The sequence below is a fragment of the Mytilus edulis genome, chromosome 9 (genome assembly GCF_963676685.1).
Source record: "Mytilus edulis chromosome 9, xbMytEdul2.2, whole genome shotgun sequence".
Classification (NCBI taxonomy): domain Eukaryota; kingdom Metazoa; phylum Mollusca; class Bivalvia; order Mytilida; family Mytilidae; genus Mytilus; species Mytilus edulis.
In genome coordinates, this window is record NC_092352.1 from 4,112,982 (window position 1) to 4,137,353 (window position 24,372).

At 30.5% G+C, this 24,372-nt stretch overlaps 2 protein-coding genes across 2 annotated transcripts in view; both read left to right on the plus strand.

Moving 5' to 3' along the window:
* The window catches only part of LOC139489445 (spermatogenesis-associated protein 20-like), a 243,655-nt gene that overhangs the window by 104,019 nt on the left and 115,264 nt on the right, over positions 1 to 24,372 (plus strand). The gene's annotated exons all lie outside the window — the stretch shown is intronic.
* LOC139487528 (uncharacterized) overlaps positions 16,670 to 24,372 on the plus strand; it is a 49,084-nt gene continuing 41,381 nt past the window's right edge. The window contains exons 1-2 of the mRNA XM_071272393.1: positions 16,670 to 16,800; positions 23,812 to 24,000. Coding sequence (XP_071128494.1) covers positions 16,764 to 16,800; positions 23,812 to 24,000 — 226 coding nt within the window. The 5' untranslated portion in view covers positions 16,670 to 16,763. The remainder of the gene's footprint in view (positions 16,801 to 23,811; positions 24,001 to 24,372) is intronic.

Below are 24,372 nucleotides of genomic sequence, written 5' to 3' on the forward strand. Positions count from 1 at the left end.
TAGACAAAATGAGGGGTGTTGGGAAAGCAACAAATGCGGCAAAATATGACATACAGAAAACAAAATGGTTATGGAGTAAACATTCATGTGACAACATCTCAGACAATACATAAAAAATCAGAATAATGAAGAAAAATTCTGCAGTGTTGGTGTACGAGGCACGTTTATGTTTTTCATTTTGTTACTTGATATGAAAATTTGACAAAAATAATATTTTATTTCTAAAAGTAAATCCTGAGCCTGTAATAGCTGCTCTTCTTGTTCCATTTGAATTAATAGAAACAACGCTGTCGTCTTTATTGTTCTCATAGAATCATATGATATGAGCTCCATGTTTTGTGAGCGTCTTTCTTAACTATCGTATTAGACTGACCAATGCATATCGCGCATGGCACTTAAAATGTATTTTAGAGCGAAAATTAACTTACATTTAGCTGGATTTATTGCCGTCGTAATTCCATCTTGTCGCCTTCGTACTATAATTAGATGGCAACACGACAGGATTTTGAGGTCTTCACGAAGTCATGTTGCCTTCGTAAGACCTTCGGGTAGCTTCGTGATTCATTCGTGTAGACATCATTATGTCAAAACTGCCCGATGGAAACGATGGAAACACGAATGCAATACGATGTTCAAAGATGCATTCCCGGTGACATAACGATGATGAGGATGGTAATACGAACTCAATACGAACCCTAAATATCGGACGCACCTTCGGGAATTTTTTCAACATGTTAAAATATTTACAACCCTTCCCGAAGTTGTCCCCGAAGGCTAGAAAAAGTGGCTGATGGTTAAAGATGATTAAAGATGGCACTACGATTAGCCTGATCTTGATACGATTAGTCCCGATTTTGAAAATTTCTATAATCGTGTTGCCATCAGGGTAAAAATCGGGACAGTGTGACGCGGGCATAAGCGAATGGCAAGAATACCCAAAGAATTGAAACTGGGTGCGAGTGCAATGCTTGACGATTTTCTTGTAGAATTGTCATCAATATAGGATAAATAATTAGGTTGTGTTTGAATAAAGGACATGTTTTACTAGAAGCTCTAAAGAGTCTATGTTGCTCGCTTGATAAGGGACTTTCCGTTTTGAATTTCTGTAGTTTTGGTTTTTCATGACAAACAATTCTGCTATTGCTGAGTATTTAGTCTGCTTAGCTTTTCTTTATCTTCTTTAATTTTTGCTCAAAACAAAACAAAACTGACAAAATGCTCATCCTGTTTAATTTTTTTGGATTTGAGCGTCACTGATGAGTCTTTTGTAGACGAAACACGCGTCTGGCGTATATACTAAATTTAGTCCTGATATCTATGATGAGTTTATTTATAGACAGCCACTAGGCAACCACTCATATAAAGAGTGACAGCCTACTGCCTGTATCAATGAAATGCAACTTGTTTATAGATCTTAGCTTGATGATTTGTTTTGTGATGTAAAGAGTCTATCTATCTATTATAATTCTTATCATGGAAATTAAAAATGATAAAAAGAATCAACATTAAAGAATAATAATTCCAAGGAGATGTCGAATGATTTATTTCCAATATATTGTCGTAATTGCAGATCTTGTCTTACTGAAGATGTTTGCTTATTTAACTTTCAATCTGTCTATCATAATGTTTAAGATTTAAGACAGTGGTTACAATATAGAACTAACCAACATATTTTAGGTACTTTCCCTTGTCACCATCTTACGGTGTTTATATATCTCAACTTGTACGATTCGCTCGTATATGTAACAATGTTTTAGATTTTAACGAGAGAAATTTATGTATTACTGAAAAATTATTACACCAGGGTTTTCGATATCACAAACTAGTCAAAACATTTACTAAATTTTATTATCGGTATAAAGACATCATTCGTAAATATAGCTCAACATGCAGACTTCTTATACGTTCAGGTATTCACATCCAATTTTTTATGGAAATATTCTTTATAAAGCACAAATGTGTCAGTATTCACCTCAGAAACTTACAAAACCTTTGAATAGACTTATTAAGAAGGGATATAATTACGATACTGTTGTCAAGTCATTAAAGATTGCATATTTTGGCGTTAATATTGAGTCACTGATAAGGTCTTTGAGTCGGAACTAATCACATTTATTCTAAAAAACAGTTGTTGGCATGACACGGGTTATGTTCTTCTCATATATGTTATGATGGTATGATACTAAACCTCTAACGGGAAGGATTGTGCCTGATGTTCATATGATGAAATCATAATCTTTCAGTCAGTTTAATTGAAGTCTGGAGCTGGCATGTCAGTTAATGTTAGTAGTCTGTTGTTATTTATGTATTATTGTCATTTTGTTTATTTTCTTTGGTTACATCTTCTGACATCAGACTCGGACTTCTCTTGAACTGAGTTTTAATGTGCGTATTGTTATGCGTTTACTTTTCTACATTAGTTAGAGGTATAGGGGGAGGGTTGAGATCTCACAAACATGTTTAACCCCGCCGCATTTTTGCGCCTGTCCTAAGTCAGGAGCCTCTGACCTTTGTTAGTCTTGTATTATTTTAGTTTTAGTTTCTTGTGTACAATTTGGAAATTAGTATGGCGTTCATTATCACTGAACTAGTATATATTTGTTTAGGAGCCAGCTGAAGGACGCCTCCGGGTGCGGGAATTTCTCGCTACATTGAAGACCTGTTGGTGACCTTCTGCTGTTGTTTTTTTATTTGGTCGGGTTGCTGTCTCTTTGACACATTCCCCATTTCCATTCACAATTTTACTAATAAATTTTTGAATAAAATTAAGGTCACTGACAACCCAAACTGTACTTTTTGTCAAGAAGAAGTAGAAACTATTGTACATTTATTTTGGAATTGTGAGATTGTTCAAACATTCATTGATGAAATTGACTCATGGTTTTTGTCAAAAGGTATAAGTGTTCCATTTACCATTAAATATTTTCTATTTGGGGATATTACACAATCATTTAGGGGGAATGCTGAAAAATTGATTTATATGTAGATAAAACAATATATTTTCAAATATTTTAAGAAAGCTCTATCAATGTAGGCAGTGTAAAGTAAAATAAAATCTTTATACAACACTGAAAAATTAATTGCTGTTAAAAATAAAAGAGTAGATATTTTTGACAAAAGTTGGAATGCTTTTGCCATACTTTTCGATGAATGATCAGATATTTTGTTTTACATTGTTTATGTGTACATAAATCAGTTGAAATGTAATTGTTATATGATATATTGTTTCTCACATGATAAAGAACTACATAATTCATCTCTGCAAATAAATAACCAAAAACAAACAAAACACTTTTAATTTACTGGAAATTGAATATTTATCTTTCAATTATCTATTTACTTATTTATTTAATTTTGTTTCTTTTTCCTTTTTCTTTTCTTTTTGTTTTTTTGTGTTTTCTCTTCTTTTCATAATTTTGAATATAAAATAATCTACGGACATACTTAAAAATATATATCTTATACATATTTATTTTTTATGACTTCAACTACTTACATTACACATTTTTTCATAACCTGTGCATTTGTTATATTATCTGCTTGATTATCTAAATGGTAAACTTCATTTTTTGATATATATGATATGGTATATAATTTTACAAATATGGAAAATTGTATGTATAATACTAACAAAAAAGTAACAGCTGTATATATATGTTATAAAGTAATGTTAACGACGCCGGGATAAGGTACCGGTACTTGATGTTTTAAACTAACAAATGTATAGATTTGAATAAAATATGATAAATTAACAAAAAAAAAAAAGATTTAAGACAAAAAAGTTCAAAATTGGTAAAAATCAACATCAAAGTGAAATAACGTTAACAAGGAGTCGGCTGACAATTTCTACGGTGTGAACTTATTTGTAGATGACATTCGTCAATAAAGTTTAACATTTTAAAATATAAGTAAAAAAAATGCCTGTGGTTCGTAGGCTATCAGAAAAATATATAATTCTATAATTTGAACAGGCTTTCTAACAATCGTAAATTGACATGCTAATAATATATAAAAAAACATCAAAATGTTTTGTCAAATTTGGAACTAGGAGTTCAAGAATAAGAATTTACTTACTACAACATACTTGTATCCCCTAATTCATTTCAATAACTTTTTTGTTTTCCAATGGCATTATGTGGATCTTATCCTACAAACATACTTTACTTTTGTAACATTTCTCATTTGTAACCCCTTTATCTCTTTAACCTTCTATCCGATTTATTAAAACATTCTGATATATACCAATCAGATAATGCCAATGTGCACCTCATATGTTATTTCAATCATCATTTTGATAAGGGTTGTCTTTTTAAAACCACAAATTGCTTGGATGTATTTTTTTAGCGATGTTTTTATTAGCCTTACCGCAATTTACTGTAAATTTAGAAATTATTGCGTGCATTTATTATAATTGCGATTGTTGTCATTTTAGACTAAAATGCAATTTTTATTTTGCAATATTGAGAAAAATTCTCTGTTGTTTATATGAAAAAAATTAAAAAGCAGTTTTAGATTATTGTGACCCTAAATATTTTGCATTTTTCACAATAATAAAAACATCGTATTTTTTTCTGAATTTACAGTACTTAATTGCTTATGTTGAATACATTCATTTATCAAACGATTTCTATCACAAACGACATAAAACGATATAAAAACTAAGGGAATTTCAATCATAGCAATTAGTTTGCGGTAAAACCTAAGCTATAAATCTCTAGACAGGGAAATGTATTTCTTCAAATAAATTTAGACAAAAAAAAAAAAAAAAATAAAAAGTAGCGTATTACAAGGTGAATTGAAAACGGGAGAAATCCATAGCAACTGTATAATCAAACTTAGACCTCATCAGACATTGGAACAAAAGGAAAGTACTGTCATATTCCTGACTTAGTTCTGGTATTTCCAGAAGAAAATCGTGGGTTTAATCGGCTTTTATATCTAGCTATACCTCCCAGTTGTATTACAGTTGGTTATTGTATCGTTATATTGACAAAGTCTGGTGATCAATTCAAACAGACATATGTGGTTAATATGACAAAAATGAGGACCAATCAGCTCAAACTGTGTAAACATATATTTCATTAAAACAGAACAGAACAACATGTTAGATGGTTCTGAAATATGATATGCACAATTAATGTGTAATTATCTCCCCTAAATTAGGACTTAACGTGAGGTGCGTTTGTTTTTTTAGAGTTAACTCAGTACTTTGCTTTTATCCATGGTGTTTTCAATGAAAACCATTCATTTTTAAAAACTTAATATATTTGTGACAAGAAAAAAATATTGAAATATTTCTGGTGTGTGCATATTGACAAAAGAAAAGCTGATTGTTATATAGTTTCCATGTAAAATCGAAATATTAACTGTAATTAAAAAGGTGCGCAATTAATATGTAATTCTCAATTTAAAGTTGTTTTAGATAAACCTTTATTACAAATAAAATGCATAATCAGGTATAATAGCTATCGCATGGGTGACGTCTAGTGAGTGTTCAATGAGCGTGAATTATTCCGGTTGATACTGAGATTCGTTTAATAACAAATTATAAACATATATATGTTTTATGTAAAAATGTATGTATGTGTTAAAGAGTTATTGTGCTTTGAGTGTGGTATCTTTGTAAGCGTAAGTTTCCATTTTTCATAGAGATTATTTACAAGAAAATTATCCAAAATCATTTAATAAAAAGTTGAAAGGCAAAAATAGATCAGTACAAAATAAAATCCGAATAAAACCTGGCTCCCCAAAATAAATGCATAAATTGAGGTCCAACAATTGACGAAAACCGAATATACAAAAAATAATATTTAAACTTTGAATAGTGAAAATCAAACTATCAATGTTGTGTACTAAAAAACCAATAATATATTTGCATGAGGTTTGTTTTTATTAAAAAATGATATCAATGAAGAATATTTGAACGAACACAAAATAAAAACAATTCCTGTTAATTCTGGGCAAACTTTAAGCTTTTCACAGTTCTTTCTTTGTGGCAAATATGCTTTTTGTCTATATACAAGAAGATATTTGATAGCTAACTTGAAATATTCCAGTTTTATCCTTTTGTCTTAATTGTAAAACTAAGCATTAAATCGGAATGTAAACTTGCAAAGATGTTGAATGCTAAAAAAAACCATTAAATTGGGTTCTAGTGACAGCTTATTTTGTTCTGTTGTTTTAGCTGTTTCCTATACTGATCATAATTTAGCCTTTTTAAGTGAACATTTTTGCAGTTTTTCCAACGAGTTAAAAAATTTAGATAGCTATATTGCCTAATGTAATAAAATGTAATAAATTCGTCATAGAAACGCCATATGCATATTTTGTTCACAACACATTATGAACGCTCAAATCTAAATAATTTAAAAGGCCAAATAAAGAAAGAAGTTGAAGACCATTGAGGACCCAAAATTCAGAAAAGGGTTTAACTTTTTGCCAAATACATCTAAGATAATATTACTGTTATGGTTATATTATGATGTTATATGCCGTTAGTGAGTTTCGTTTGATGGCAAATTGTGCATTCTTGCAATTTAGAATTTAACATACTATAATACACCTGTCAACATACAAATGTGGAGAGGGCTTACATAGGCTATGCCTGTTGCCCAATCCAATTCAATTTATTTGAATAAAATATTGTTTAAACTAAACTAACATACAAATGCTGACCTCTATGTGTCTTTTCGTGTTATGTGTCATTTGATTGCTATCCCAATTACACTCAAGGATGTACACCTCTGAGGAGTCAAACATTTTTAAAATTAATATTTTTCCTTACCGGATTTTGGGTTTATATTACTGCAAAAAAATAATTGGTGTAGAAAAAAATCATATTGGTGTGGACTTCTATTTTTGCTACGGTCCTTTGAAAGTACCCCATTTTGATGATTTTTCCATTTTTCATCAATTTTGATCCATTTTTGGGCTATTATCGTGAGAGAAATCACAGTTCCCAATTAATTTTTTTCATACTTTCAATCTGAATAAATTTAACTAAAAAAACTGAAGGTAAGTGTTAACTTTAAAACTTTATTACTTAAAGACTACTTATTGTTAATACATTTATTCAGTGTTAAGTTTGATTATTTTATTCATTAAATTTATTTATATTTTCAACTTGTATCACATGTTTTGGGAATAATTCAATGACGAGATTTCAACAAGACTGAAACGTCAGAAGAATCCATCCTTCTGTTACCGGTCATCAACAAAATATGCTTCAGAAATTAAATATATTTGTTTTTAATTTCGAAAAGTGTGATTAAAATCAAATGTTACTGACATTTACAACATGTTTTTCCTATGTTTGTACATTGTGTTCCAACGATTAAAGAGCTTAATTATCAATAGCACAAGAGAGCTATCGCCTGAAAATTCAATATTCATTTAAAAAGTGAATTGGAAATTAATTCAGGTGTTCAAAGCAAATGACTTACCATACTTGATATATAAAGTGAGAACAGCATTATGTGAGTTTCAGTATTAACTTTTTCTGGAATTTAAATAAAGATTTAAAATGAGGAAAATCTTTTTACTGCTGTATCTGCTGACAGGTGAGTTAGTTTTATCATAACTTGGATATAAATTTAATATAAGAGTACAACAATGTCAAATTTTGATACACTTTCATATTTGACTAAATATATTAAAAAAATGATATTTTATTATAAAGTTTCATTTGCAAGTGCATAAAAAATGAAACTAATAATCACTTTCATATTTGACTAATTAGATTAAAAAAATGATATTTTATTATAAACTTTCATTTGCAAGTGCATCAAAATTGAAACTCTAATAAAATTATTAAACTAAAATATGAAAAAATAAAATAGGTCCACATTTAAGGAAAAACTAGAACAAAATCGTAACTTTTAAATTTTATTTTAAAAGTATATATGTACGCTTTGATAACTTTTTTTTACATTTGCATACTAGTATTCATGTACAACCCTGGTTCAACTTTTCCCATTCGTTATTGATATCAATAGTTCCAGTTTTTTATGGGGTTTGTGTTGCTTAAGTCTTTAGTTTTCTATGTTGTGTCTTGTGAACTATTATTTGTCTGTCTGTCTTTTTCTTCTTAACCATAGCGGTGTCAGTTTTTTTTTATTTACGAGTTTGACTGTCCCTTTGGTATCTTTCGCCCCTCCTTCAAACCACAATTGTTAACACTTATCTCCGTAATGTTTCTGCATTATGTTTTTCCCAAGCGATCTTCTTGATTTGATATATAACTGATACATCAGAGAAAATACTGTCACATTGCTGAATCGAAAGGTTACATCTCTTAACGTTTTACAATAAAACCATTGAACTGTCAAAATCGTTTGTAAAGTGACACTTTTACGTAACAACTGTTCTAGCCTGCAAACTGATTACAGTATTATAGGAACACATATTGTACAAAAAGAACACGTCTACGAAGTCGATTATATAAATCTTTTATAAAATTAGATTTAGTTTTCTATGTTGTGTCATGTGTACTATTGTTTGTCTGTATGTCCTTTTCATTTTTAGCCATGGCGTTGTCAGTTTATTTTCAATTTATGAGCTTGACTGTCCCTCTGGTATCTTTCGTCCCTTATTTACATCTGGCAAAAAATAAAAGGATTTGTAGTTTTCATGTTTGTTTATGTTTTTACTTAATTTTGCCTTCTTCTGTTTTGATTCAAGCGAAGAAGGTGGATTTGATATGAATATATAAAGTAACCAATTGTTTATTTTTTATGCAATTCTTTTATTGATGTTTGAGTGCCAAAACTTCTATCGTACGTTTAGTTCTTGATGGATACTAACAAATAAGTTATAACTTCCATGTTGGAATGGAATATAATTGATGTTGCTATATAAAAAAGAAGATGTGGTATGATTGCCAATGAGAAAACTATCCACAAAAGACCGAAATGACACAAACATTAACAATCATAGGTCACCGTACGGCCTTCAACAATGAGCAAAGCCCATACCGCATATAGTCAGCTATAAAAGGCCCCTGTCAATGTTCTGTTAACAAGCTGTAAATTTTAAACATTCAAAGTGAATACATAAAAAAGTGACTAGCATTTTTGATGCGTTTTAAATGTATAAATTTATAATAATTTTATCCGTATCAAAATCTTTCAAACAATCATTGACATGATAATAATATAAGTGGGAGATATTATAGATATAATTGTGCAAATAGTGATACAAGCATAAAATTTGGTATAGTGGTTGACTAAACGATACTTAAAAAAATCAGCTGCTGCCGTAAAAAAAATTTCAAGATGGCCACCGCTCATTTTGCAAATGGCGTCACATCCAATAAGCTACATTTCGTTAATTCTTTGAAAGCTGTGTTTATGGTATAATCAAAAGTAAGTTTTGATAAAACAGTTCCTAAAGTACGATTAAACAATACATTTTTTTGACGAAAAAGTGACTTTCGGTTCCTAAATGGTGGCAAAAACGTTGAAAATGCCTACATTTCGGAAATCCTTCAAAAGCTGTGTTGTAGTCAAAATTTAATGAAAGTTTTGATAAAACGTAGATAACTGTTTTTAAATTACGATTAAACAATACAGACATGACGAAAACAAACTTCCGGTTCCAAATTGTTGTAAAAGTGTTGAAAATGGCTACATTTCTGAAATCCTTTGAAAGCTGTGTTGTAGGTAAAACACATCCTTTGAAAGCTGTGTTATAGGTAAAACACTTCCTTTGAAAGCTGTGTTGTAGGTAAAGCACATCATTTGAAAGCTGTGTTGTAGGTAACATCCAATGAAAGTTGTGATAAAACGTAGATAACTGTTACTACAGTACGATTTAACAGTGCATACATGACGAAAAAGATACTCCCGGTTCCAAAATGGTTGCAAAACGTTGAAAATGGCTACATTTTTGGAAATCCTTCGAAAGCTGTTTTGTAGGTAAAATCCAATGTTAGTTGTGATAAAACTTAGATAACTGTTACTACAGTACGATTAAACAATGCATACATGACGAAAAAGTTACCACCAGTTCTAAAATGGCGGCAAAAAAGTTAAAAACTTCATTGTTTTTCCATTTTCTTCTTATTTACAAGAGTTCAAATAGACAGGTTGTGTTTCTTTTAATTATCTGACAGTTGCCTATACACAAACCCTTACATAGAAGGTCAGAACGGTAGCGTTTTCAGTTTTCAAAACCGCTATAATTTTTGCATCCGCATTCAAAGTTCCTGATACGAGGATGCAAAGGCAGCCAAAGAAATCCATGTTGGTTTTCAAATGTCATTGTTTGTTTTTTCATCCAAATCCAATGTTCATGACTTGGTACGTACATTCGCTGAATGCATACATCCAGTAGAATCCACCTTGATATGCTTCTCTTTTGATGTGCTCCGGAAGAGAACCTCTGGTAGGCCGAATAGCACATATCACATGTCATTCATAAGGGCGTTACTTCCTGACAAATAATTCAAAGTGTGCCTTGTAAACAGCAAATGTTGATGTTGCCGTACATGATGCAAGCAAATGCTTCTATGATGGCCATGGCTGTGTCTCTATTCAGAGAAAAACATTCGTTACATCCGTGAATACTTCCTATATCTGCCAAGCTGATCTCTACACTTTCTCACCAAATGCTGACACAGTGTCACATTCACATTTATCATTTTATATGTCATGAACATGAAGCCTCCTTATGTCTTTATTCCTTCAAAAAACTATCACCATTTTGCCTATAACTAATACTGCGAGATCTGCAATCCCTAATATTACTAAATCTGTGTCCGTTCTACCTAAATTTACTTCTATCAACTATTTTCGTCAAGAAACTTATCATGGACAAACATACGTGTATCTGCTGGTTCGTGGTTATAAATGTATAGTTGGCCATGTGAAGTATCCGCATTGAAATTGAAAAGAATATCTCACCTTCAGTAAGATAAGCAATCATGTCGGCTAGACACTTGCACAATTACGGTTTGTTGTTATCTTCATAGAGACTACTCCAAACCATTGACGCTCTTCCAGAACCAACAACTTTCCGTCTAGCACCAGCACACGTATCTTTTCTGGGTCAAGCCTTTACACCAATAATTTAGTAAACATCAAATACAACGTTTACTCTGAAATATTTATCAGTGCAAGATTTTATGTAAGGCAGCATGACAACCTTTGCATAAGCATCATCTATTTTGCACATGGTGGCCAAGAATTAACTATAGGTGGCCAACTAACGCTAAATGCTCCGAATTCGAATCAGTTGATGGCAAATTGCATAATGTTTTAAGCATACCAATTTGCTGCAATCTAATAACACTGTGACATCCATAGACAAAAACAAAGAAGCAAATGGGTTTTCATGGATAAAGAAGTCGTCCAAGTCAAACTGTCTACTATAACAAGAAGTTAAAAGTCTATAAAAGAGATCGGAATCACTATTCATGTTCTGCAGCTTTTTCTTTTGACAAGGACATTTCTAGTTTCATTTGACGGCTTTAAAAGAAAATAGTTCTTTTTTTATCTGATTTTAAAACGCAGATTTTCCGTCGTTTTGCTTTTGCTTCAACAGATCTGCATATTGTTCGGAACCAATATTTTGGTGTTTATATACGGCCTCTGAGTCAACACAATTTCATTAAAAGAGTCAATTGTGTACCAATCTGATAACTGTTCTAGAAAAAGAAAAAAAATAGATTTCCAAACTCTATCATCACTTTTGAAAGCCTTTGATACTTTTCAAAGAAATCCTTTTGTGTTTATTAGAGTCTTTATGGTGTCTTTCATCTGTTAACGAATGACTCAAACCACTAGATCTTTCAAATTCATCTACCAGTCTACTGACTTCTAACTATCCATCGTATTAAAAGAGATCGTCGGTGGTACAAATGTACCGACATCGCCCTTCACAATTGCTTTATTCTGTTTTTGTGCCTGATCAGTTGTGATATTAGAAAACAACTGACTGGCCTACGTACCATGAAATTACATTTTGCAAATTCCATTGCCACCTTGTTGGTGATATTCGTGAAGGGAAGCCATATCTCTGGGATGTATAAGTAACCATCGAGCATAATTAATACGATCTGGACAGAAAACAGCCGGTGTCATGCTTGATATGGACTGATTGTGATGTACGATATCTGACTCATAAACTGAGCGTACGACCGATAGCTCAAGAAGTTCTTATAGATTCATAATTGAATGCCAAAAGATCAACTACATGTATGGTCGAGACGACTCTCTTTCCTTAATACAGTCCACAAATAATTGAACGACACAGAGTCATGAACTATATTTTCTGCGTTTAGACATGAATGATTCAAGGAAAACACACATAGTTATCAGATGCGCCTGTCTAGTCCTAGGTACATTTGAATATACATGAAAGCAATATGACGTTCTATGTGTTGCAGTATCGGCTTCAGCGAGGGCACAAGTCCCTCCACTTTTTTTTGTAAAATATCACCATTTCTTTTTAAATCAAGCCATTTCAATGTACTATTCACCAAATCTAACGATAAATTCATCTTTTCCGTACAAATCTGGCCAATCCTAATAAATTTGCCTAGCCATGTGGGTTTTCTTCAACTATAATTGTATTTGGCCGGGATTTTGAAAATTAAACACTTTTTTTTTTACCTTATCCATCGAATGCTCGATCAATCCAACTGAATTGGCGTGTTTTCAAACAGTGGCATCACTGAAGAGACATGTATTGTCGAAATGCGCATCTGGTGCAAGAAAGTTGGTACCGTTAATTTTATTACATGTACTTAAATTGGTAATATAAAAAAGAAGATGTGGTATGATTGACAATGAGACAACGTTCCACAAAAGACCGAAATGACACAAACATTAACAACAATAGGTCCCTGTACGGCCTTCAACAATGAGCAAAGCCCATACCGCATAGTCAGCTATAAAAGGCCCCAAATAAGATAAAGTAAAACAATTCAAACGAGAAAACTAACGGCCTTATTTATGTAAAAAAAAATTAACGAAAAACAAATATGTAACACATAAACAAAAGACAACCACTGAATTACAGGCTTCTGACTTGGGACAGGCACATACATAGATAATGTGGCGGGGTTAAACAGCATAGATTTTTAGAGTAATTAAATGACGAACTATGTTTACGAAATTCAAATCCTCGTCTGTTAGATGAACTACAATTTACATCATTGTGCCCTGGTAATGAATGAAATTCACTCTCTATGTCTAAAAATAGTTTAAACACGCGCAAAATTGATAAATGCTTTTGTTTGATAACATTAAAATGTTTTCAAACCAGTTCATAATATCAATAAAAATCCAAAAGCACCAAGTAAATGGTGAATAGTTAAAATTTTTATTTGTGAATTCTGTTACATTTTCGTGCATGCACAAACACTGAAAAGTCAAATATTTATTTCTATTAAATACGTCACATTCAAGGAATATATAGCCATCAAACCTGATGTTTCACTTGAAAAAGGGAAAAAAAGCTTCCCAGTAAAATAAGTATTTTCAAACTGGAAAGACAGTCATTTTTGAAAAAGGTCGTGGCCATCTTGAAAAAATGATTTTTTTATGGCCAGCAGTTTTTTTCTTAAAATGTATATAATAATGATATGCTTCATGCTAATTTTCACGCTTTCATCATTTCACACTTCTCTCAATTTTGCTTGCTAATATCTTCCACTATAGATAACAAACATCAAAATGTTTTGTCAAATTTGGAACTGGGAGTTCAAGTATAAGAATTTACTTACAACAACATACTTGTATCCCCTAATTCATTTCAAGAACTTTTTTTCCCCAATGTCATTATGTGGATTTTATCCTACAAACATACTTTACTTTTGTAACATTTCTCATTTGTAACTCCTTTATTTCCTTAACCTTCTATCAGATTTATTAAAACATTCTGATATATACTAATCAAATAATGTCAATGTGAACCTCATATGTTATTTCAATCATCATTTTGATAACAGTTGTCTTTTTTCAAAACACAAATTGCTTGGATGTATTTATTGATCGATGTTTTGAGTACCCTCACCTAAATTTACTGTAAATTCACAAATTATTGCGTGCATTTATTATTGTGATTTTGTCGTTTTAGACTACAATGGTTTTTTTTTTATTTTGCGATATTGAGAAAAATCCTCTGTTATTCATATGAAAATTTCAAAAAGCAGGTTTAAATTATTGTGACTATAAATCTTTTGCATTTTTTGCAATAATAAAAACATCGTAATTATTTCTGAATTTACAGTATATTCATTTATCAAACGATTTCTGTTACAAACGACAAACACTTCTGATTAAAAAAAAACTAAGGTAATTTAATCAAAGCAATTAGTTTGCAGATAAACCTCAGCTATAGAGCTTTAGACAGGGAAATGTATTTCTTCAAATAAATTAAGACAAAATACAGAAGAATTAAAAAGTAGCGTATTACAAGGTGAATTGAAAAAGGGAGAAATCCATAACAACTGTCATAATAAAACTAAGATTTTATCAAACAACGGAACAAAAGGAAAAACATTTCATTTTCCTGACTTAGTACTGGAATTTCCCGAGGAAAATCGTAAGTTAGATCTGCTTTTATAACTAGCTATACCTCTAAGGTGTATTACAGTTGTTTATTGTATCGTTATATTGACAAAGTCTGGTGATCAATTTAAACATACATATGTGGTTAATATGACAAAAATGAGGACCAAACAGTCCAAAATGTGTAAACATATACTAGTAATTCATTAAAACAGAAAACAGAAAAGAAAAACATGTAAGATGGTTCTGAAATATGATATGCATAATTAATGTGTAATTATCATTCGTATCGTGGACTCTTTTTAAAACTGATTAAAGTGCACTTCGTTTTTATGGTCTATTCAGTATTTTGCTTTTATCTATTTGAACAATAGTTTTGAAAGACAACCAGTCATTTTTTAAATATATACGTATTTGTGACAAGAAAAAAATATTGAAATATTTCTGGTGTATGCATATTGACAAAAGAAAAGCTGATTGTTATATAATTCCGATTAAAAATCGAGATATTAACTGTAGTTAAAAAGGTGCGCAATTAATATTTAATTCTTAATTTATAGATGCTATAGATAAACCTTTATTTCAAATAAAATGCATATCAGGTATAATAGCTATCGCATGGGTGACGTTAAGTGAGTGTTCAATGAGCGTGAATTATTCTGATTGATACTGAGATAAGTTTAATAACAAATCATAAACATATATAATTTTTATGTAAAAATGTATGTATATGTTTAAGGCTTATTGTACTTTAAGTGTAGTATCTTTGTAGGCATATGTTTCAGAAAGGAGACATAAGACTTACTTCCAGTTACACCTTATTTTGTTCTGTTGTTTTATGCGTTTTCTGTACTGATCATAATTTCACTTTTTTAGTGGACATTTTTACAGTTGTTCTAACGAGTTAATTTTTTTTAGATAGCTATTGGTTGCTTAATGTAATATAATGTAATGAATTCGTCATAGAAACGTCATATGCACGTTTTGTTCACAACAGACTCATTATGAACGCTCGAATTTGAATAATTTAAAGGCCAAATAAAGAACGATGTTGAAGACCTGTGAGGACCCAAAATTAAAAAAAAAACATTTTGCCAACTACATCTAAGATGATAATATTCCTAGTGTTATATAATGATGTTATATGCCGTTAGTGAATTCCGTTTGATGGCAAATTGTGTATTCTTGCAATTTATAATTTAACATATTATATAACACCTGTCACAATGCTGACCTTTATGTGTCCGTTCGTGTTATGTGTCATTGGTTTGCTTTCCCAATCATTTCTAAAATGAAATTTTTTTCCTAACCTGATTTTTTGGGTTTATATGACAGCAAAAAAATAAATGACGAAGAAAAAAATCATATTTCATATTCTTTTTTTGGTACGTCCCTTTGAAAGTATCCCATTCTTTATCAATTTTCACCCATGTTTTGACTATTATTGTGAAAAAATCACAATTCCACAATTACATTTTTATCATACTGTCAGTCTGAATAAATTTAACTTTAAAAAACTAAAGATAGGTGTTAATATAAGAAAGTTTTATCCTTTTTCCTGTCAAATTTACCGTGCTGTCAATTTTTGAGATTTTTCTCTGTTTTAAATACAATTTGCATATTATTTCAACTTCTTTGTTCTAAATGATTGACAAAATACATATTTAAGAAATTTGAAAAAAAAGTAATATGGAATGTACATGTCATTCATTTTCTCAACATTTGGCTAAAAAGACTGGCTTGATTGGTAATAAAATTTGAAAAACTTTATTACTTAAAAACTACTTATTGTTAATACATTTATTGACAGTGTTTAGTATGATTATGATATTTATTAAATTAATTTATATTTTCCACTTGAATCACAAGTTTTAAAGATTATTAAATGACGAGATTTCAACTAGACTGAAAAATCAAAATAATTCATCCTTAAGTTACCAGTCATCAACACAATATGCTTCAAAAATTAAATATATTTTTTTAAATTTCGAAAAGTGTGATTAAATTCAAATGTAACTGACAATAACAACATGTGTTTACTATGTTTGTAAATTTTGTTTCCATAATTTAATAGATTAATTATCACTAGCACAGGATAGCTATTGGTTCGCCTGAAAATTCAATATTCATTTCAAAAGTGAATTGGAAATGAATTAAGCATATAACTTACCATACTTGATAAATAAAGTGAGAGCACCATTATGTGAGTTTCAGTATTAACTTTTTCTGGACTTTGAATAAAGATTTGAAATGAGGAGAATCTTTTTACTGCTGTATCTGCTGACAGGTGAGTTAGTTTCATCATAACTTGGATATAAATTTAATATAAGAGAACAATGATGTCGACTTTTAATACACCTTCATATTTAACTAACTAGATAAAAAAAATATATTATATTGTTTCATTTGCAAATGCATAAAATTGAAACACTAATAAAATCATAAAAATAAAATATGTAAAAATAAAATAGGTCCACATTTAAGAAAAAAATAGAACAAAATCGTAATTTTTAAAGTATATATTTACGCTGTGATAACTTTTTTTTTTAACATTTTCATACTAGTATTCATGTATAACCCTGGTCCAACTTTTCTCATTTATTAATGACTTCAATAGTTCCAGTTTTTATGGGGTTTTGTGTTGCTTAGTCTATAGTTTTCTATGTTGTGTCTTGTGTACTATTATTTGTCTGTCTGTCTTTTTCTTTTTTCAACCATAGCGGTGTCAGTTTATATTTTATTCATAAGTTTGACTGTCCCTTTGATATCTTTCGCTCCTCCTTTAATACACAATTGTTAACACTTACCTCTGTACTGTTTCCCAAGCGATCCTTTTGATTTCTGTTTCATTGTTGTAAAGCTACTTTAAATAATCTAAATTTTAATGTTACATCCCCAAAAGTTTTACAATTAAACCATTGAACTATTACAACCGTTTGTAAAGTGACACAATAACGTGACAACTGTTCTAACCGGCAGACTGATAGCAGTATAATAGGAATACATATTGTACAAAAAGAACATGTCTACGATGTCGACTTAATACATCTTTTATAGAATTAGATTTAGTTTTCTATGTTGTGTCATGTGTACTATTGTTTGTATGTTTGTCCATTTCATTTTTAGCCATGGCGTTGTCAGTTTATTTTCGATTTATGAGTTTGACTGTCCCTTTGATATCTTATGTCCCTCTTTTATATCTGGCAAAAAAATGAATTTGTAGTTTTTATGTTTGTATATGTATTTACCTAATTTTGCCTTCTTTTGTTTTGATTCAAGCGAAGAAGGTGGATTTGATATGAATATATAAAGTAACCAATTGTTTATTTTTTTATGCAATTCTTGTATCGATGTTTGAGTGCCACAACTTCTATCGTACGTTTAGTTCTTGATGGATACTAACAAATAAGTTAGACCTCCCATGTTAGAATGGAATATAATTGATGTTGCCATGTTCTGTACTGTAAATTTTAAACATTCAAATTAAATACATAAAAAAGTTACCAGTATTTTTGATGCGTTTTAAATGTTAAAAAATATAATAAGTTAATCCGTATCAAAATCTTTTAATTACGTGTTTTGTGGACTGTTGATTTTTCTTACTTCCATTCTTAGTTCTTCATATGGTATCTCGTTCTTTCTTTAATGTAAGAATTTTGATAAATACTCAATAACATTAACGGTACAAATTTTTCTGCACCAGATGCCCATTTCCACAATACATGTCTCTTCAGTGATGCTCGTGGCCAAAATATGTAAAATCCAAAGCTTATATAAAAGATGAAGAGCTATAATCCAAAAATTAAAACAATTATAGCCAACTCCGTTTAAGGAATCAGACCTTTGCATGAAGGAGATACATTCCTTAATTTAACATTTTGTAACAGCAAATTTTATAACACAAAAAATCCGTAATTTCATGACAGTACCGGAGTACTGGCCACTGGGCTGGTGATACCCCCGGGGACTAACAGTCCGCCAGCAGAGGCATCGACCCAGTGGTAGTAATAACATTAACGATACCAATTTTTCTGAACCAGAAACCTGTTACTCTATTAAATTGGGTTTTTGTTATGCTCGGTCAAGTCTCGATCAGAATATGTCTATACCAAGTCAGGATCATGACAGCTATTATCCATTCGTTTGAGATTTTGATTTTGATTAGGGACTTTCCGTTTCCGACTTCCTCAGAGGTCAGTCTTTTATAATTTTGCTTTTTGCAGCATATTTTATTCATAAAAGTAATGACTTATGAGACAAATATAACCGGTAATCAAATGAAGCCGGGTGTCAGCAGCTATAGAGAACTATTCAGCCTTATTTGAACAAACCCCATACTATAAATCGTAAAGTATGAAACTAGTTAGGTTTAAGGTAGTACCTAACACTACAGGGAGACAATTCTTTAAAATCAGCATGCCGTTGTGTTATAAAGGGAATGATACGCTTCTCAATGATCAAAATAAGTTTTTGTCAAACTGCTATATAACCAGTGTAATTTATCTGATAAAACGGTTGGTTTAAATTTTTTGAAACTTTTATATTTTTTGCAAAGGGTCAAAGTAAATACTTTATATCAAAAATTAAAGAAAATAAGAAGAGCCAAATTAATTTTATTTCAGGTGTTTTATCAAATTAATTAACAAAAAAACAAGACTGACGACAGAAACCATATAAATAGTAAATGTAAATTTGAATTTAAGTTCTGTTGTTGATTGCATTGTATCAAGACTTTAATTTTCAATATTTAACAAATATTTTAACAGCTAAAATTGATCGAATGTAATAATTATGCACAATATCGATAACATATCCGTATTTTCATTTATAGTTTTGATTTTACGATATTTTATCTACTTACGTTTTTATTTGATCGACACATATCTATTTTATGGATACATGTGATGCACCAAAACATGGAATATTGAAATAACATTAATAAACATGAATGTGTAATTTAAAATGAATATTTTCAGTCTGTTTGAATTGAACTGTATCAGATTTTGTAATGTTTTATAATTTTACAGTAATTGGTTATCTAATACCTTTCCAACTTATCAATTATAGATGTTTTCTAAAATATTATTTTGCTTCTTCAGTTACCATTTAATTTTAGTAATTAACAATATATATGGAAAACCAGTTTTATTTTAAAGTATTTGCCTACCAAGTCAGTAACTGTAATTAATTATAAAAAAAGATTACTGGTTGCAAAGACAAAATGCTAAGCAACATGATACAATTTAATATGAGTATAACCTAAATGCAGTTATTTAACTATACGGAGTATATATCTCCCAGTTGAAACGATATTCTTGTTTTTTTCTATCATGATTTCGTTGAAAAAAGGATTGCCGCTCTCATGGAAGCTTTTTAATCAAAAGTTTCAAGTATCATCGTCTTAATCACGAGTTGATTGACCTTGACATTACCTTTTCACAGAATCAGCTTTAATTTCATTTATTCAATTAATTGACAAAATCATTGGTAATATTTATATTTATATCTTTTTATATCCATATGACTTAATTGATCTTTCAGGTATTACTTTATTTTTTATAATGTGTATCGAATACTGTAGTATATAATACCACATGTTTCATCAAAAATAAAATAATTACAAAAAAATACCTTTTCACAGATAATAGCGGATTTATTCTTAATATCGTAACTACAAATGTATAGTGCCGTCTGCTTTTCTCGAAAGTGACCTTCTGAATTAAATTTATTATCGGGGCTATACTAAAATGAGCAACACGGCGGGTGACACATGTGAGGAGTATCTGTTTATTCTTTCTGAACACTTTAGATTACATCAAGTTTTTGATGCTCATTCTTTTTGATGTTGTGTTTGGTGTATAAAAAACCAAAAAAAACTGAACTCAGAGGAAAATTAAATCGGAAAGTCCTTAATCACATGGCGAAATCAAATGACAAAACACATCAAAAACGAATGGACAACAATTGTCATTTTCCTGACTTGGTAAACGCATTTTTAAATGTAGAAAATGGTGGATTAAACCTGGTTCATAGCGCTATAGCGTGTATTCTTTTGTCTGTTTGCCTTTTTTTCTTTTTAGTCATTGCGCTGTCAATTCATTCGTCAGAATTATGAGTTTGGATGTCCCTCTGGCAATATGTTTTTCTCTTTTACTATCACCAGATTAAATTTTAAGTAGTTTGTTTAATAAAATAATGACCACGTCAATTGGTGTGTGGTTGAGAGTTTTCTCATCAGCTATCATACCAGATCTTCCTTTTTCTCTTTAAATTTGACTTTACTTTATACGATTTACACATTACACGGATATATTGGATGTGTCACTAGGTTAGACTATATTTTCGTAAGGATCCATAATTTTACGAATAAAATTAATTTATTAGAATATATATACATAATGCAATTGTTATCCCAAAATTGGGACGGTATCGTTGAAATAAATCTTTGCATTATATGTGTAATATACACATAAATGCTATCAATATAATTTTTGTTTTTTAAGGAGGCTCCGTGTTGAATACCTGCTTTGAACTATATTTGATTACTTTTACAAATTGTGACTTCGATGGAAGGTTGTCTCATTGGCACTCATACTACATGTCGATTTGCCGTAAAATTATTTGCAACAGTTTGGAATTAATATATAAATAATCTGTTTGGCACAAAAAGGCAATATTTGTAGAAAAAAACACTTTGTTTAATGAAAGAAAGTATCACACAAATATTGTATGTTAATCAATATGAAATAATATATTGGGCCGAAGCACTGTAACATTGTAATCCAATCAAAATTTAAAAGAATTAACATGATGAACGAAGTTTAATGATTCTTCATCTTTATAAGATGTACCATAATCATTATCAATTGTCTGTTCTGTAACATTAACCCTCGATATGTACATGTATTTACATCGATATGTTAATATTGGAAGCAATGAATTTCTACTTACAATTCAAGTAAGTCTGTGCATGTTTGCAACATGAAAATTCTGTCAAAACAAATATTAACATTCCACTTGTACATACAAAGCCATTATCATAATACAAATTATTATACCTCAATAAACGGTTATAATGCTGTACATATGCATTTTCGTAGCCACAGTATATCGATGTTAAATTTTAAAAGGACATAAAAGCGTGTCGAGTAATTAAACTTATACAGTTATAAAAATGAGATAATTATGATAACAAACATAAATATAGTACATAAAAAACGTAGTTTTAATGATATAATGATTAAAACGCTTTAAAACATTAAATTATCGCTGATAATAGATGTACTTCCTCCTTTAGATTCAAACATTGTAAAATTCTGAACTTCAGTCAAGCAAAATATTCTTCAAAAACACATCTATAAAATTAGGATTACTGTTGCACTATTAGGTCTTACAACTCTACCGTTGTTAGAGCTATTGATTTTGTTATAAATATTGTTTTCCTTCCTATGAAATTTTGTCTTTGCTGTTTTATTGTTTTTCAAGATGTTACTTGCATATTTGTATAGGACATCGAACTGTTTATACGTTTTTAAAGCTGACACAGCTAAAGTGAAAACATATTTTCGTGTAAGAGTTTTCTCTTAGTATAGCTATCAGAGGTACCAGAATTATAATTTAACAAGCCAGACGCGCGTTATTTCTACATAAGACTCCCCAGTGACGTTCAGATCAAAATATGTATCAAGATAACCAAGTACAAATTTGAAGAGCATAAAACTCAAAAAATCAAAAATAAATGATAAATACGGCTAAGGTCATATATGCATGGGATAAGAAAATACTGAGTATATTGAAAAAATCATACCTTTGTTAATAAGAAAAAATATTAAATTACCACATAATTGATATGCATGTCAACAGCGAAGTGCTGACTACTGAGCTAGTGATACCCTCCAGGACGAAACGTCCACCAACAGTTGCATCGACCCAGTGGTGTAAATAGTTATCAAAGGTACCAGAATAATAAGTTAATGCACCAGACGCGCGTTTGAATTACTGTTTGTCTTATACTTTGCAACCATAGAAGAAACCGACACATTATTTTCTAAGTTGCTCGTTTTGTCATTTTATTTTATTTTAACAGAAGCGGTATTTAGTTTTCATATGAGAGTTATTTTTCCTTCTATATTGGATATAAATGAAACAAGTTTGTAAATGGCAAACATTAGTGATACAGACACAGGTTATTTTGATTATAGCGTTATTATCCTAATCATTGAAAAAACAAACAAATTTGAAAAAAAAAAGAATTGATCAGTACTGAATTTACCAGAGTGTATAAATCTAAAATGAAAAAAAAAAAAAAAAAAACGTCTTTGAGAAATATTGTTCTGTCTTTAACGAACTGCCAATGCCTAAATGAACATTTCTCATCATTTTAGGTGTATAAGTTTCAGTCGTCATCTATACGTAATTAATATTATTTCTGTTATCTAAAAACAAGGACTCGAATACGAGAGACAAAAGGGTCGGTTAGGGAATATGAGATTAAATATGTTTTTAAAAAGATTTCAGACAAATTTTATTTTGATATCTTTAATAGGGTCGGAATTCCTAAGCATAAAAAGTCCAAAAAAATAAAATAGACGAGTTTCATACAGTATGAATTATTCTCATTGTCACTCGTCGTGTTTCCCCTTTTAGAGATAAGTCAGATACGGTGAATGTTTCACAAAAGGAAAGATAATAGTCTTAGATACATAATTCTGTATTGGTCGTTATTAAATTTGATCTAGCTCCAAAAACCACATATAAACTTGTGTTACTGAATTTTTAGAATCTGTGCAGGATTGTTTGAACTCTTTTTATGTTTTCTTCTTCTTTTGTTATAGGTGTTGTCGTCCATCGGTCTTATACTTATGAATTTCGATCATTGCTTGATTTCCTATTTCTAAAGTCAACTGTAGCATATAGTATCAAAGGTTCCAGGATTATAATTAAGTACGACAGACCGGCGTTTCGTCTTCATAATCTCATCAGTGACCCTCATATCAAAATATTTATAAAGCCAAACAAGTACAAAGTTGAAGCGCATTGAAGATCCAAAATTCCAAAAAGTTTTGCCAAATACGGCTAAAGTTGTCTATGCCTTGGATAAGAAAATTCGTAGTTTTTCGGAAAATTCAAAGTTTTGTAAACAGGAAATTCATAAAGATGACCATATTTTTGATATTCATGTCAACACCAAAGTGTTGACTACTGGGTTGGTGATACCCTCGTGGACGAAACGTCGACCAGCAGTGGCATATAATTGACATTTAAATGACAGCCACTATATATAGTCTGTTATTTGTAGATCTAATAGTAATCTCTGAAGCTAAAATAATAGTTCTATCGATGACCGATTGGTCCTCGTGTAACAAAGATAGTTCAAGTCCAGATCAAAACTGCAATGGAATACAGACAAGAGATAAAAAAACAAACGACACAAAAACTGGAAAAGTTTCTTCAAGTACGGAACAAAGACAATGTTTGCTTACAAAAGGTAAGTCGTTGTAAAAGTAGACCACGATACAAAAGGAACCATTAAAACACATGAAATGGGGAGAGATCGACATAACAATGAAAACAAAGCCCGACAGTCTATTGAACACTGCATGCAAAAAAATAATCTGAACATCACAAATAGCATCAAACCTCGAGGTGATTTTCTGTCAGACAAATAGATCCAAACCGACAATTTCAAATTGTCGTGTGGTAATGACAGGTACAGATCAAATTGTGTGTATGTTTTATTTTGATGGACGTGAAAAAGTGGTGGACATTTGTTCTGAACGATTTAGGTAAATAATCTTCCAAATAGTTGATTTACATTTTATTGGATCTGGGAAAACATTTATACATTTATGTACATAAA